We start from the raw sequence: 12983 nt of genomic DNA, 5'->3' as shown, positions 1-12983 counted from the left end.
ACCTGCCTAAGTGTGAGGAAGATTGGTCTTCTCTATGCCTGAAATTCAGAGGCAAGCATTGGAGAAAGGGCTCGGACCATGAAGGATAAGGAAATAGGTTGTGAACACCACAGAGAAACCCACTCACAGAAATTTCCCATTCATGGCTGGAAGTGCTAGCCTGAATCTCAGAGAGGCCAGCCAAGAAGAATGTTGGTGGGAAGGACATCTGCTTTTAGTGGCAGCAACAGCTCCTCCAGAATGGCGTTGGCTAGTAGTGATGCTGGCCTTGAGAAGGAAGGAGCTGTCCTTGGGGACTGGCTAGCCTCTGCAGATAGTGGCGCGCACCACTGCAACCTAGCAGATACAACCCGCTTGGGCTTGCATGCACACAAGGACATTAGGCTTCTGTCCCTCTTCCGGCACACCTACCCTCTCTGGGGCCAAGTTCAAAGACAAGACACCATGGATCTGATGGAGTTAGCCGTGTGGTACCCAAGAGTCTCCATCCCTTCACTCAGGCTCCCTCCCAAAGTCTTTGCAGAGAGGACCCAGGCCATTTTCAGAATTGAGTGAGAACCTTCCGAGAAAGCAACCATAGCCAGGCACCAGGCAAAGTGAGGTAGAGGCTTGAGGGTAATGCAGGTCGTGGAGATAGGCGCTCAGTGGTGCTCTGCCGCCCCACAGTAAAGGGTCAAAGAAGCCCACTCCCACAGGCGCTGTTTCCCGCAAAGCAAGCCTTCCAGGTGCTCATGAAGAAAACCAGGTGAGGTCTGGGAGAGTGGTGGGCGAGCCAGGAGAGCCAGCTCTGCCCGTCTGCTGCGGGCCTGCAGAGGCTCACTCTCACCCCACAGCAGCTCCGGTGACCTCCATTATGCCCCCAGCCACTCTGGCCCCTTTGAATTTTGCAGAAGGAGGGAAAAAAGCACTAGACAGGCTTCAAGCGGACGAAAACCAGACGCTTTGGCAAATGGTTCAGCGAGAACAGATGTGAGGCTGGGAAGGTCCCTAGCTTGATGGATGGTGTGCAGTCCTATGGCCAGGCCGGAAAGCCATTTCACACCAGGCTGGGCTTAGGAGCCCCCATGCCTTCTGACAGCCACCAAAAGGACTGGGCGTCTGAACCCAAGCAGGGCCAAGATTTAGAACACCATGCAGTAGTTGCTAGGCTGGTCTTAGAACTGATCCTAAGAGCGAGCCCCCCACTGTGAGTAATCTTTACCCAAGAACAGCCCTAAGTTGTTTGCAGACATTTCTATGGGAACAATACTGGCTCGGGAAGTGTCCCAACAGATGAAACTTGAACCTAGATCCCTGCTGTCACCGATGGGAAAAGATGGTAGCTGGTTCCTGGGGAAACTGAGCAACTCTTGTCTCTCCCCTCCCCTCCCCAGAGACATGTGCAGTGAACAACGGAGGCTGTGACCGGACGTGCAAGGACACTGCCACCGGTGTGCGGTGCAGCTGCCCAGTCGGATTCACGCTGCAGCCGGATGGAAAGACATGCAAAGGTCAGCACATGGGCTGTGTTGGTACCACCCGGCCTGGCCCCAGAATGTCCATATGGTCCTACATCTGGGCCCCGTTAGCCAGGCTGGAGGGCAGATGAATGAAGGCTGTTGGCAGCCACAGGGGTCGTTGTCAGAGATGGTAAGAAAAAGAAGGGTTCCCAGCAGGGTACTGTGGCACACCTGTAGTGTCCTGGTCAGGAAGGTCCTGATGCATTAGAATTTGCCTGTGGATTAAGAACTGACAGAAACCACAGCAGAACATTCTGGACCTTCAGCTCTAGAAATGGGGCTATGGTGTGTGGCCCAACCCTTGGCCTTCAGTTGTATGGCCTTTAGTATCCAGCTGGCAGGGACATCTTGGTACAGGGCATGCCTCTTGGTGTGTCATTACCACAAATGTATAAGGGGACCTCAACCAAAGGCAAAGGGACTTTATTTGGCGTAGAAATTGAGGAGTCTGGAGGTGAGACTGAAGATGGCTGAGGTGAAAGGTGGGGTGAAGCTCCCACTGTTTCCCTCAGAGCCCATTGATGCCACAGTAAGCCAGCCCTATGATTATGGTACCCCAGGCTAGCAGAGGGTCGATCCAGGCTTTGTTGTAGCCTCGATGCGTAGGCTGACCCTCAACGTGAGGACTGTGTAGAGCTCCGTTCCTGTGAGGAGCCCAGGGTGGTCAAGAACAGAGAAATAGAGACCAGCTGCTCACCTCTGGGAGTCAACTTATCTAGCCAACAAGGGCCTGGGGCCACATGCAGTCTGAGATGAGAGGCCGCTGCCCCACCCCATGGTAGTAGCCCACACCATGTTGTGTTGTGCACTCCATTTGGGGTAGATAGTCATGAAGAAGACAGCATAGCCTTAGGCCCATTGGCTCGAGCTCCCAATTCTTGGCTTCCCATGACTCCTCTTCAGATGGTTGGGTCTTTTAACCAGGCTGGCCCATCTTTAACCCAGCCCTTTGACCAAACCTCCTCCATAATCATGAGTCACTCCTTGGGGCCCTCGCTCCCTCCTGACTTCTGGAGTGGGTCAGCACACTCGTGTAACACACCACACACTGAGGTGCTCTGGCTCCTGCTGGGCTCAGGTGCTGGGAGGAGGGGTACAGGGGTACAGTCAGTCTCTACTGTAGAAATGCACCAGCATCTTGCCCATACATGAAGTCCTTATGAGCTGCAGGTGGAAGGTGGGGGAGGGAACAGTGGCCTTCACCAGCATAGGGGCTGATAGCATTTCCAGGGACTGCTGGTCAGGCCCCAGTCAAGGTTAGGTAGGGTGGGCAGAGGTCCAGGTTGTCATTTTGAGATGGTTCCATGGCACTGCCTGGCCTCTGGCCTCTGGCCTCTGGTCTCTGGGTAGAATCTAGAGAAGCATCAGGCTTCTGGTGACTTCGCGTGGGCCAGGTGACCACGGCAGGGGAGAAAGCAGAGTTGAGCTCCCCCATCGATGCTACTAGCATTGAAGGGGTGGGGATTCGTGTGTAAGTGTCTAACGTGGCCATCATGACAGCTTCAAGTCCCAGAAGCCAGAGGTCAACCACAGACCCCAGGGACGGGGTTTGTGGAGTTCTTGACAGTGGGCTAGGGAGTTCCCAGCAGGGCTTAGGGACCCGGACAGCACAAGCCAAGAGGGGATTCCTAGTGAACCTGAGGGCCTGCCCTGGGGTTCTGGTTCACTAGTCAGGTGCACACTCTGATCTTGGCGAGGGTCCCGGGGACAATATCAAAGGGATGACTTCAAAGGTTCGGTGTTTTCTGAAATCCCAGAAGTCATCACCAGGCAAGACAGGTGGCTACAGGGGGGCGGTGACGGGAAACCCAGAACAGAGAGCCCTGGGCCAGCTAGGGGTAGCAGAGCAGGTGGAAGCAGGTGAGAAGGTGCAGCATTTGCTTAAGCATGGGGGGCCAGGGCCTGAGAGTTTACCCCAGACTTAGCTCTGCTCTAGGCTGCCAACCTTGGGCACCCTGTTTGGTACAGTATCACTTGCTATCAGATGGCATCATTGCTTCTGATACTGAAACCCCTCTTCCGCCATCTCCCAGAACAGCCTGGGAGAACCCCCACCCACTGCCTGTTCTTTCTGCTCCTCCCCCATGCCCTGGGCCAAGAAGGCCACCTGCCAGGACTTTCATCAAAGTGGGAAAGAAGATATCCTCACCTGACTTGCAAGCCAGCCCAGACCAACACATGGCTTCCCTCTGCACCCACCTGAAAACCCTCACTCATAGGCCCCACAGGTGGCCAGGTGGTGCCCATGGAATAGTAGAGGGAAGAGGGGGGTTGATGTGTTTGCATTCCTGTGGTTTACCCCCACTAGGACTCCCCCATACACATCAACCTGGGCCCAGAGCCTCTGCCCTCAGCTCCCCCTACTGTCTTGGATCCTTAGCTTGCTATTGATGACTACAAGTTCATCTCTTAACTTTGTAAACATTCTCAGGGAGTCTCTGGCCCTGGGAACTTACCTCTGCCATCCTCAGACTCTCTCTTGTCCCCCAAGAACAGGATCCATGACAGACCAGCTTCTCTAGGAGTGTGGTGGGCAGAGCCTTGCAGAGGCTCAGCAGGGAGAAGTGGGCAGCTGAGGCCAGCCCCAGCTGCAGAGCGAAGAGCTGTTGGAATCCAGGCCTTTATCCTGGGAAGCCTGAGGCCTCGGCACACTTGACAGACATACCGTGGAAGGTGGTACAAGTTGCCATGGCAGGGAGCAGGGCACAGGGTGAAAGGGAGAGGTAAGAGAAAAAGAAGTTGCACGCTGGGGACTCATTGGAGGTGAAGGGCCATGTGAGGCCAACAGGCCCCTACTAGATCCTGTGCTGGAGAGAGCACCTTTCTTACCACCTCCGCGTAGCTGGCGACACCAGCCTGAACTCTTTCTCACTCCCACCCTGTGGCAGCCCCTTCACTGACAGGCTCAGGTGAAGAAGAAACAATAGGGAAGTTCCAAAGGCCTGAGGCACTCTTTGTGGGAGGGTCAAGAGTTCATCTCTGGGTAGCACCAGGGGTCAGGTGAGCAGGAGATGAATGGAGGTACTCACAGAGGTGGACAGACATCCTTGAAGTGTTAGCCAGAAGCCCCACACTCTGGAGGAGAAAGCTCCCTACCACTGGAAAAAATATGAGCCGAGGCCAACTGGCAAGCTTGCTCATGAGAGGCATGGATGGGGTGAGGGGCATCATACATGGCATGGGGTGGGCTCAGTGATCTGTCTAGTGCAGTCCCTACTCACTAACTGCTGAAACAAAAACAGGTCAAGCTAACAGACAGGGAAGCGGGGTAGGGTCAGACCTCACTCACCGGAGGAAGCCTCACCATCCAGGCACTTCCTCCGCCACACAGACTCCTTGGTAGGCAGTGACAGTGACTTCTCAAGCGCACTGACACCCACTAAGCCCCAGCACCTTGGAGATGTGATTTCATGTCATCCTCATGGTGTCTGTCCTATATCGTGGGACCCTTTTGATCGTCATCCTGGGATGGGGGGGACAGCTTGTCCCATGTCACCTGAGGCAGCATTGCTGCAGCCCCACTCCTTCCAGAATGTTTGGGTAAAGGGACATGGGAAGCATCACTGTCTCTGTTGATCCCTGAACCCTAAAACGAGGTACCAGGGTTACCAATCACAGGGGAAGCCAGGGACCTTGGGAAACCAGGGTTTAGTGATTGACCCAGGTTCTTCACACCTGTGCTCAACTGGGGACCAGAGGCACAGCCCTAGGCAATGAGCAGCAGGCGGGTCAAGGCCAAGAAGGCAGGATGGCACTACCCCTTCCCCAGGCCATCTCCACCATGACACCTGAGCCTGCCCCCCTCCCCAACTTCTTCAGACATCAACGAGTGCTTGATGAACAACGGAGGCTGCGACCACTTCTGCCGAAACACCGTGGGCAGCTTTGAGTGTGGCTGCCAGAAGGGCCACAAGCTGCTGACAGACGAGCGGACGTGCCAAGGTGAGCACCCACGGGCCCCAGGTGCCACTCCCAGTCAGTCTTATGGTCAGTGCCCCTGCCTTCCAGATTCTCTCCCAGGAGAGAAAAACATTCAAACTGGTTAGCTCAGGATACAGAATTCTCCAAAACTAAGTGTCTATTCTTGCCTACCTGTCTGTCATGACTTAGAACCCTGCAATCTAACCCTGCCTCCTAGCCCCTTTATAGATGAGAAGAGCTGGACATGGTGGTGCATGCCCCAGTTCCAGCTGGGACATGAATGTGAGATTGAGTCTAGCCTGGGCTACACAGTGAGACCTAATCTAAAATTTTTTTATGGGAAAGATCCACCCAGAGAGAGATCCACCCACTCTCCCCTCCCATCCATGCCTTCCCCCTGCCGGCAGCCCGGTTCTGAAGGCACAATACTGCCTTCTAGTGGAAGGCATCATACATCACAGATGTTTTCCCAGCAGAGGTTTGGCTTCTGCTGGGACAAGGACAGCAGTGGATCTGTGGCCAAGAGTCACAGGACAAGCCCAGTAACCCCTAGGATGCAGGCATCCCAGGAGAAGGGAAATCAAAGAGATTCCTGGGGAAATTACTAATGACACGCTGGACAATTCATTTCCCAAGACAAACAGGGAGTTGGTCCATTAGGAGAGGGAACTTTGGTGCATGAGACCTTGCTGGGGCTGAGCAGGTCCATTGGGAAGGAAGCAGGTACCCCGGAGAACCAACTAGAGGAGAAGACGTATGAAAAGCATCAGGGCCTCGGTTCTAACCTGACTATCCTGTCCGGGTCTGGCTCTTTTCTTCCCACAAGACCCCTCTAATTGAAGAGCAGGCAGCTCTTTGGTTATTAACTGGCAGCCTCTGCCTGTAAATACAGTTCAGTGTCGTAGAAGTGAGGCCCTGAGGTCCCAGGTCCTGGTAAGACGAGGGTGCCAAGAGGTACCCAGCACCAACCTGGCCTACTCACTGGGTCAAGGCTGGCCACAGCCTCCCCTAGGCTAGGCCTTACTCCCCTGGATAAACATGCTGGCTCACCTTTTCTAGACGCAGGCTTATCAGGAGCCCCGAGGATCCTCCACAGTCTGGCTTTGTTTTGCCATCAGTTTAGCCTCATCATGCTTAGCCTCATCAAGCTCTATGAGGGCTAAGGGCAGTGGTTCTCAATGGGTGGGTCACAACCCCTTTGAGGGGGGGTCAAACAACCCTTTCACAGGTATTATATATCCAGATATTCTACATAGCAGATATTTAAATTGCAGTTCATAACAGCAGCAAAATTACAGTTATGAAGTAGCAATGAAATAATTTTATGGTTGGGGCTCATCACAACATGAGGAAATATATTAAAGGCTTACAGCATTAGGAAGGTCGGGAACCACTGGCCAAGAATCTTTGACCTTGAATCCTCACCCAGCCCTGAGAGAACAGGCCAGGTAGTAGGCACACTTGGGTTCTGCACCAAGGCCCTTGCTGGCATACATCCCATCCAGCCCTGTTTGTATCTACACCCCTTTTCCAGCTCACCCATCTTAAGGCCCCCCGGGTCCATCAAAGGAGAGTCCAGACTTCTTAGGGACCCTAGCACCTTCCCACTGCCCTCCGACCCTCCCTGCCTTTGCCTGGAGCCTCCCTTCTCCTTTGCAAACAGGACCCATCCACAGCTCAGGAGGTCCTCCCAGGGAGAGCTCACACCCTCATGTGAGCCCCACAGAACATCATCTCCCTTGTATTAGGGTCTTATAAGCACATTTTGAATAAGTATGACATCACTAGAGTCAGAGCCGATGTATTCAGAGAACAAACTCTTAACTGCTGTGCCCATGGAAGGTCAGGTCAGGGTCATGTGCTCACAGGAGGCAGTCTGTCCTAAACATAAACTCTGAGGGAAATATTATTATGCATATATTAGTTACTATTCTATTGCTGTGAAGAGACACCATGGCCAAGGCAACTCTTAGAGGAGAAATCATTTAATTGGGGGCTTGCTTACAGTTCAGGAGGCTTAGTCCATTATTGTCATGGTGGGGAGCATGGTGCTGGAGCAGGAGCTGAGAGCTACATCCTGATCCACAAGCAGAGAGTGAGACTGGGCCTGGTATGGGCTTTTGAAACCTCAAAGCCCACCCCCAGTGACTCACTTCCTCCACCAAGGCCACACCTCCTATTCCTCCGAATCCCTGGTGACTTTGGGAAACATTCTTATTCAAACCACTACATTCTACTCCCTGGACCCCATAGGCTTATAGCCACACCATAATGCAAAAGTGCATTTGGTTCATCTTCAAAAGTCCCCATAGTCTTTCACCATCTCAAGGCTACTTGAAAATCCAAAGTCCAACGTCTCTCCTGAGACTCCAGGCAATCTCTTAAGTGTAATCTGTAAAACCAAATTTAAAAAGTAGATCACATACAACAGCACAGAACATACATCACCATTCTAAAATAGAGGAAAGGGAACACAGTAAGGAAATACTGGACCAGCTGGGCAAACTCTAAACTCTGCATCTCCATGTCTGATGTCAAATTGCTCTTCAGAACTCCAACTCCATCCAGCTTTGTTGGATGCAGCACACTTCTCTCTTTTGGGCCAGTTCTGCTCCATTAGCAGTACTCCTTGACAGGCATCCCATGGCTCTAGCATCTCCAACATCTTGGGTCTCCAGGGCAATCCAGGTCTTCACGGCTTCACACAATGGCCTCTGTGGGTCTCCATGCAGGGACACCCCTGCCCCTAGCGCCTTTCCCTAGCCACCCCACCAGATTCCACAATCCCTTTATTGTATTTTTGGCTCTAAAGCCAGAACCGTGGATGGTGCTGCCAAATTCTACTTGTTGGGACTGAAACTTGATCAGGGACTTGGCCCCTGATCGATAACATTTGTATCGGCTTTTAGTTGTTTCCTTTAATTCCTTTTCACTGTTGGAATCTTAGCTGGGCTGGGTCTTGCCCCGAGGTCACCACCCCATTTATTCTACTTAGCATCAACCTTTTCTTTAAACTTTTTATTCCCTTGAGCTCAGGACTCGGCTCTAACACCACCTTTCCTGGTGCCGCTTTTCTTCTCACCCTGTACGTCTTCTGTTTCTCTTTGTCCAGCTTGTTCCTTTTCATTATAGATCTGCACAGGGGTGACTGCTGATGTGTCTGGGAGGCAGAGGCAGGAGAGTCGGGAATTCAAAGCCAGTTTGGGCTCCATACTGAGATCACATGCACACACCCTAGTCTCAAAAGTAAAACCAGAACAGGGTGGGGAGGTGGCTCAGTATGAAGCTCTTTCTGAGCAAGCTTGAGGATTTCGTATTCCCAGCAGCCATGTAAATGCCAAGCTTGGCAACACGTGCCTGTGAACCCAGCATGGGGAGCAGGGTGAGAGACAAGGACTTGCAGGCCAGTCCATGTAGCTGACAGGGAACTTCCCATTCAGTTAGAAACCCTGTCTCAATAAGCAAACAAATAAATAAATAAGACTGGATGGCTTGCCAGGAGGTGGTAGCACACACCTTTAATCCCAGTACTCAGGAGGCAGAGGCAGGTGGATCTCTGTGAGTTCGAGGCCAGCCTGGTCTACAAGAGCTAGTTCCAAGACAGGCTCCAAAGCCAAAGAGAAACCCTGGTCTAAAAAAAAAAAAAAAAAAAAAAAAAAAGACTAGATGGCTCAGTGACTAACAGCATGAATTGCTCTTGCAAAGGACCTGAGTTCAGTTCCCAGCCCATATCACTAGGCCTACAATGGCCTGAGCTCCAGCTCCTTGGGCTCTGATGCCCTCTTCTGTCCTCCTTGGATATTACACTCACATAATTTGAAACAAACTTTTTTAAAAATAATTAAGATGGAGAGTAATTTATGAAGATACTATTGACCTCTGGCCTGCACACGTATGCACAGGTAAACACATGGGCACACATACACGCACACGTGTTCATACACCACATCCGCACATGCGCGCCCGCGAGCACACACACACACACACACACACACACACACACACACACAAGCAAATATAATTATCTTTCCTAGCCACAGGTTAATGATATATTAACATAACAGAGGTCCATCAAAATCCTCTACTCATGATATTTTGCCCCACCCACTTCCAGCACGGATGTGAGGGGAGTCTGTCCCAGAAGCAGGGCTAATAGAAGCAGGGTGGGAAAGTGAGCAACAGGAAGCCTAACAGACTGTGGGAGGCTGTGCTGAGCCTGGGGTCCCAGGGACCGTGGTGGGGGGACGTTCACTGGGAGGCAGACCGATCTGGTCACGTCATATTGACACTCACGCTGTACCCTTGTGGCCACAGACATCGATGAGTGCTCCTTCGAGCGGACCTGCGACCAGATTTGCATCAATTCCCCTGGCAGCTTCCAGTGCCTGTGCCACCGCGGCTACATACTCTACGGGACAACCCACTGCGGAGGTCTGCAGCCCGCCCGCCAGGGCCACCTCCCCCTCGAGGCACGCACCTGGCCATATAGCCATCAACACTGCTCCCCACACCCCGACCCCCACCTTGACCCTGGTGGGCCTGGGAGGGACCTTGCAAGGCTGGGAATTTGGGGGACAGAGGGATCCTGCCAAGCACTGGATAGGGTAAAGGACAGAAGATGGGGGGAGGCGGGGCATGGGAGGTACTGCGGGGTACCTTAGCCAGCTTGGAAACATAAGCCCAGAACCTCATTTCCTGGGGTGCCCCAGTCCAGAAGGGAGTGACTGGTGCACAGAAAATTCCAGAAAGTGCACTCTCAAGGAAGACAAGAATCCTAAAGGAGGAATGTTTAGGTCAAGATGGGAACGCAATCCAGTGGGGACAGCACATTCAGAGTTACAGAGGGAGGGGTGTCCCGGGGATGAGCCCACAAGCAGCGGGAAACAGGGTAATATCCCCTAGGGAGAGCCATGCCCAGGATGTACAGGGCTGCATGAGCCTGGAGGATGTTTAAGGGCACACACAAAAGCAGAAAGGCTTGAAGCAGTGTGCAGTGCAGTGGGACAAAGGGCTCTGGCTGTGGAGGGAGTGTGGGATCCAGACGGCCCATAAGGGAGATGGCCCATGGCCTGAAACCTTGGGCCTCTGAGGTAGGGTGCGAGCCAGGGATAGAGAGACGATTCAGGAGCCATCAGCCCGGGGAAGGGGAAGCTCTCACCTAGGGCCCTGGATTCCACACCCTGCACCAAAGGGGAAAGGAACATAAGCTAAGCCAAAGGACCTCAGGCCAGATGTGGCTGATGAAGATGGAAGCGGGGGAGGGGGACCAGAGTCTCACTTCTTCCTCTGTGACCCGACATGGGCAGAGTAGCCACTAGAGGCTGATGCTGTTGTCAAGGGACTCTCAAACACCAAGTACCATCTCCCTGACTGACAGGACACTTGTGTACTGGCAATTGGGTGGCCTGGAGCTGGAAGAGCTAGCCTTGCCTAGCGGTGGCTTTTGGTCAGAGGAGGGGGTCTCAGGCTGTTCCTTTCACCCTCGTGCAGACAGGGAAACTAAGGCAGGGAAAGAGCTGATGCTTTCCCTTCGGGAGATGAGACATTCATGATTCCTGGGACCTGTTCCAGACTGCGCTGGGGACAGGAGCTTCCTGGTCTCACGTCCTGGGCGCCCTCTGCCCTCCCAGCGCCATGGGTGTGGCCTGGGCTTGTGGTTCCCACCCCCCCCTGCCCTCACTCTCGTGCCTGTGTTTCCAGACATGGATGAGTGCAGCGTGAACAATGGCAGCTGTGAGCAGGGCTGTGTCAACACCAGGGGCAGCTACGAGTGTGTCTGTCCACCGGGAAGGAGGCTGCACTGGAACCGGAAGGACTGTGTGGGTGAGTGGGAGGCCCTGCCCTCTGTATGGGGCAGGGGATGCAAGAGACAGTGACTGCAGAGGAAGGGGGGCTCCTTGGGTCCTGGGTTAGTGGGTAGGAATCTCTTGTCAATGGGGTTGGCTAATGGGAAGCGGGGCTTGTTGATGAGGAGCACATTGGAGACCAGGCAAGTGTAGTGTCAGCCAGGGACACAGAACAAGGGCCCTGAGGTGGGGGAGATGGACCACAGAGAAAAAGATCTGGGAGTCTGTGTAGCCAATGCTTTGGGCCCAGGTCTCTCCTGGAAGCCGAAAGAGGTAAATTGATGGTCCCGCTTCCTTCAGGTCCTCTGGTCCTTCTGAGGAAGTTCCAGGGAGTAGACTGGCTAGACTCCTGTGGTTGCAATGGCAGCACCAAGCCTGCAAATCCTACCACCCAGTGACCAGCCCCTCACAGGGCCAGCACTGCCTCCTAGACAGCCCTGGTTTCCTATGCCCTCTCTGCAAGGGCTCTGTCCTCTCTAGCTGCGTTCCAATGACTCCTATTCATGGGTCCCGCAAATAAAAGGTCATTTGAGCCCCTACAGGACCAGGGAGCAGGCCTGGGAGTGCCATGTGCCTGTCCTCCTGGAACTCACTCTCCAAGTTGCTGCCCTGACTTGCTCTGTAGTCCTAGGCAACTCATAAAGGCGGTTGCTAGGCATAGTGACCTGTGAAATCCCAGTTATTCCGGAGGCTGAGGCAGGGAGATCAAAAAGTCAACACCTGCCTAGCTACAGAGTGAGTCTGAGGTCAGCTGAGTGGATTCCATGAGTTCAGACAATTCAGTGAGATCTAGTGTCACAACTGAAGTAAAAAGAGGGTTGGGGATATACTTCAGTGGTAGAGTACCTGCCTAGCACACCTGAGATCCTAGGTTTAGCCCCCATTAACGAAAACACTGAAACTTGAGAAACTCTCTCCCGAGAGCTCTCCATCAAGACTCCATTCACTTAAGAATTAAAGCCCAGGTCCATTCTTGTTCCTTTTTATTCTGTTGTTTTAACACAGGGTCTCATTATGTAGCCCTGGCTGGCCTGGAACTCACTATATAGACCAGGCTGTCTTCAAACTCATAGAATCTTCCTGCCTCTGCCTCCTAAGTTCTAGGGTTACAGGCGTGCTCCTGCATGCCCAGCCAGAGTGCAGCTGTCAGAATAGCCATCAGACCTCCCACCCACCCTCCCTGCATTTGCTCCGTGCCAACCCTACACCCACCCTCCCAGAGCCAAGGATGCCTGAAGCATTGGGGCTTGTCCATCTCCACTGAACACTATGGCATGGGTGGAGGGCTGTCTTAGTCACTATTCTCTCGTTGTAAAGAGATACCACGACCAAGGCAGTTCTTAGAAGAGAAAGCATTTAATTGGAGACTTGCTTACAGCCAGTTCAGTCCATTGTCACCATGGTGGGGAGCATGGCAGCATGCAGGCGGGTGCTAGAGCAGTAGCTAAGAGCTACATCCTGATGCAAAGGCAGACAGCTCAAGCCTGGCATGGGCTTTTGAAACCTCAAAGCCTATCCTCAGTGACACACTTCCTCCAGAAAGTTCTCACCTACTCAACAAGGCCACACCTCCTAATCCTTATAATCCTTCTAAATAGTACCACTCCCTGTGGGCTAAGCATTCAAATATATGAGGCTGTGGGGACTATCTGTATTCAAACCACCAGAAGGTCTGACCACCATTGGTGGCCTGGCTGTCACTGGTCGGGGGCTAACT

The 12983-nt window shown here is 53.1% G+C and overlaps 1 protein-coding gene across 2 annotated transcripts in view; it reads left to right on the top strand.

Annotated features, from left to right (window-relative positions):
- Window positions 1–12983, top strand: part of Scube1 (signal peptide, CUB domain and EGF like domain containing 1) — a 118928-nt gene that overhangs the window by 82814 nt on the left and 23131 nt on the right. For both annotated transcript variants that reach the window (XM_087899127.1, XM_087899128.1), the window contains 4 exons: window positions 1374–1490; window positions 5319–5441; window positions 9735–9851; window positions 11121–11243. In XM_087899127.1, coding sequence (XP_087755253.1) covers window positions 1374–1490; window positions 5319–5441; window positions 9735–9851; window positions 11121–11243 — 480 coding nt within the window. The remainder of the gene's footprint in view (window positions 1–1373; window positions 1491–5318; window positions 5442–9734; window positions 9852–11120; window positions 11244–12983) is intronic.

This window comes from Myodes glareolus, chromosome 19, assembly GCF_982192425.1.
Source record: "Myodes glareolus chromosome 19, mMyoGla1.1, whole genome shotgun sequence".
Classification (NCBI taxonomy): Eukaryota; Metazoa; Chordata; class Mammalia; order Rodentia; family Cricetidae; genus Myodes; species Myodes glareolus.
The sequence above is the reverse complement of the archived record's forward strand: the minus strand, read 5'-3'. Positions and strand labels throughout refer to the sequence as shown.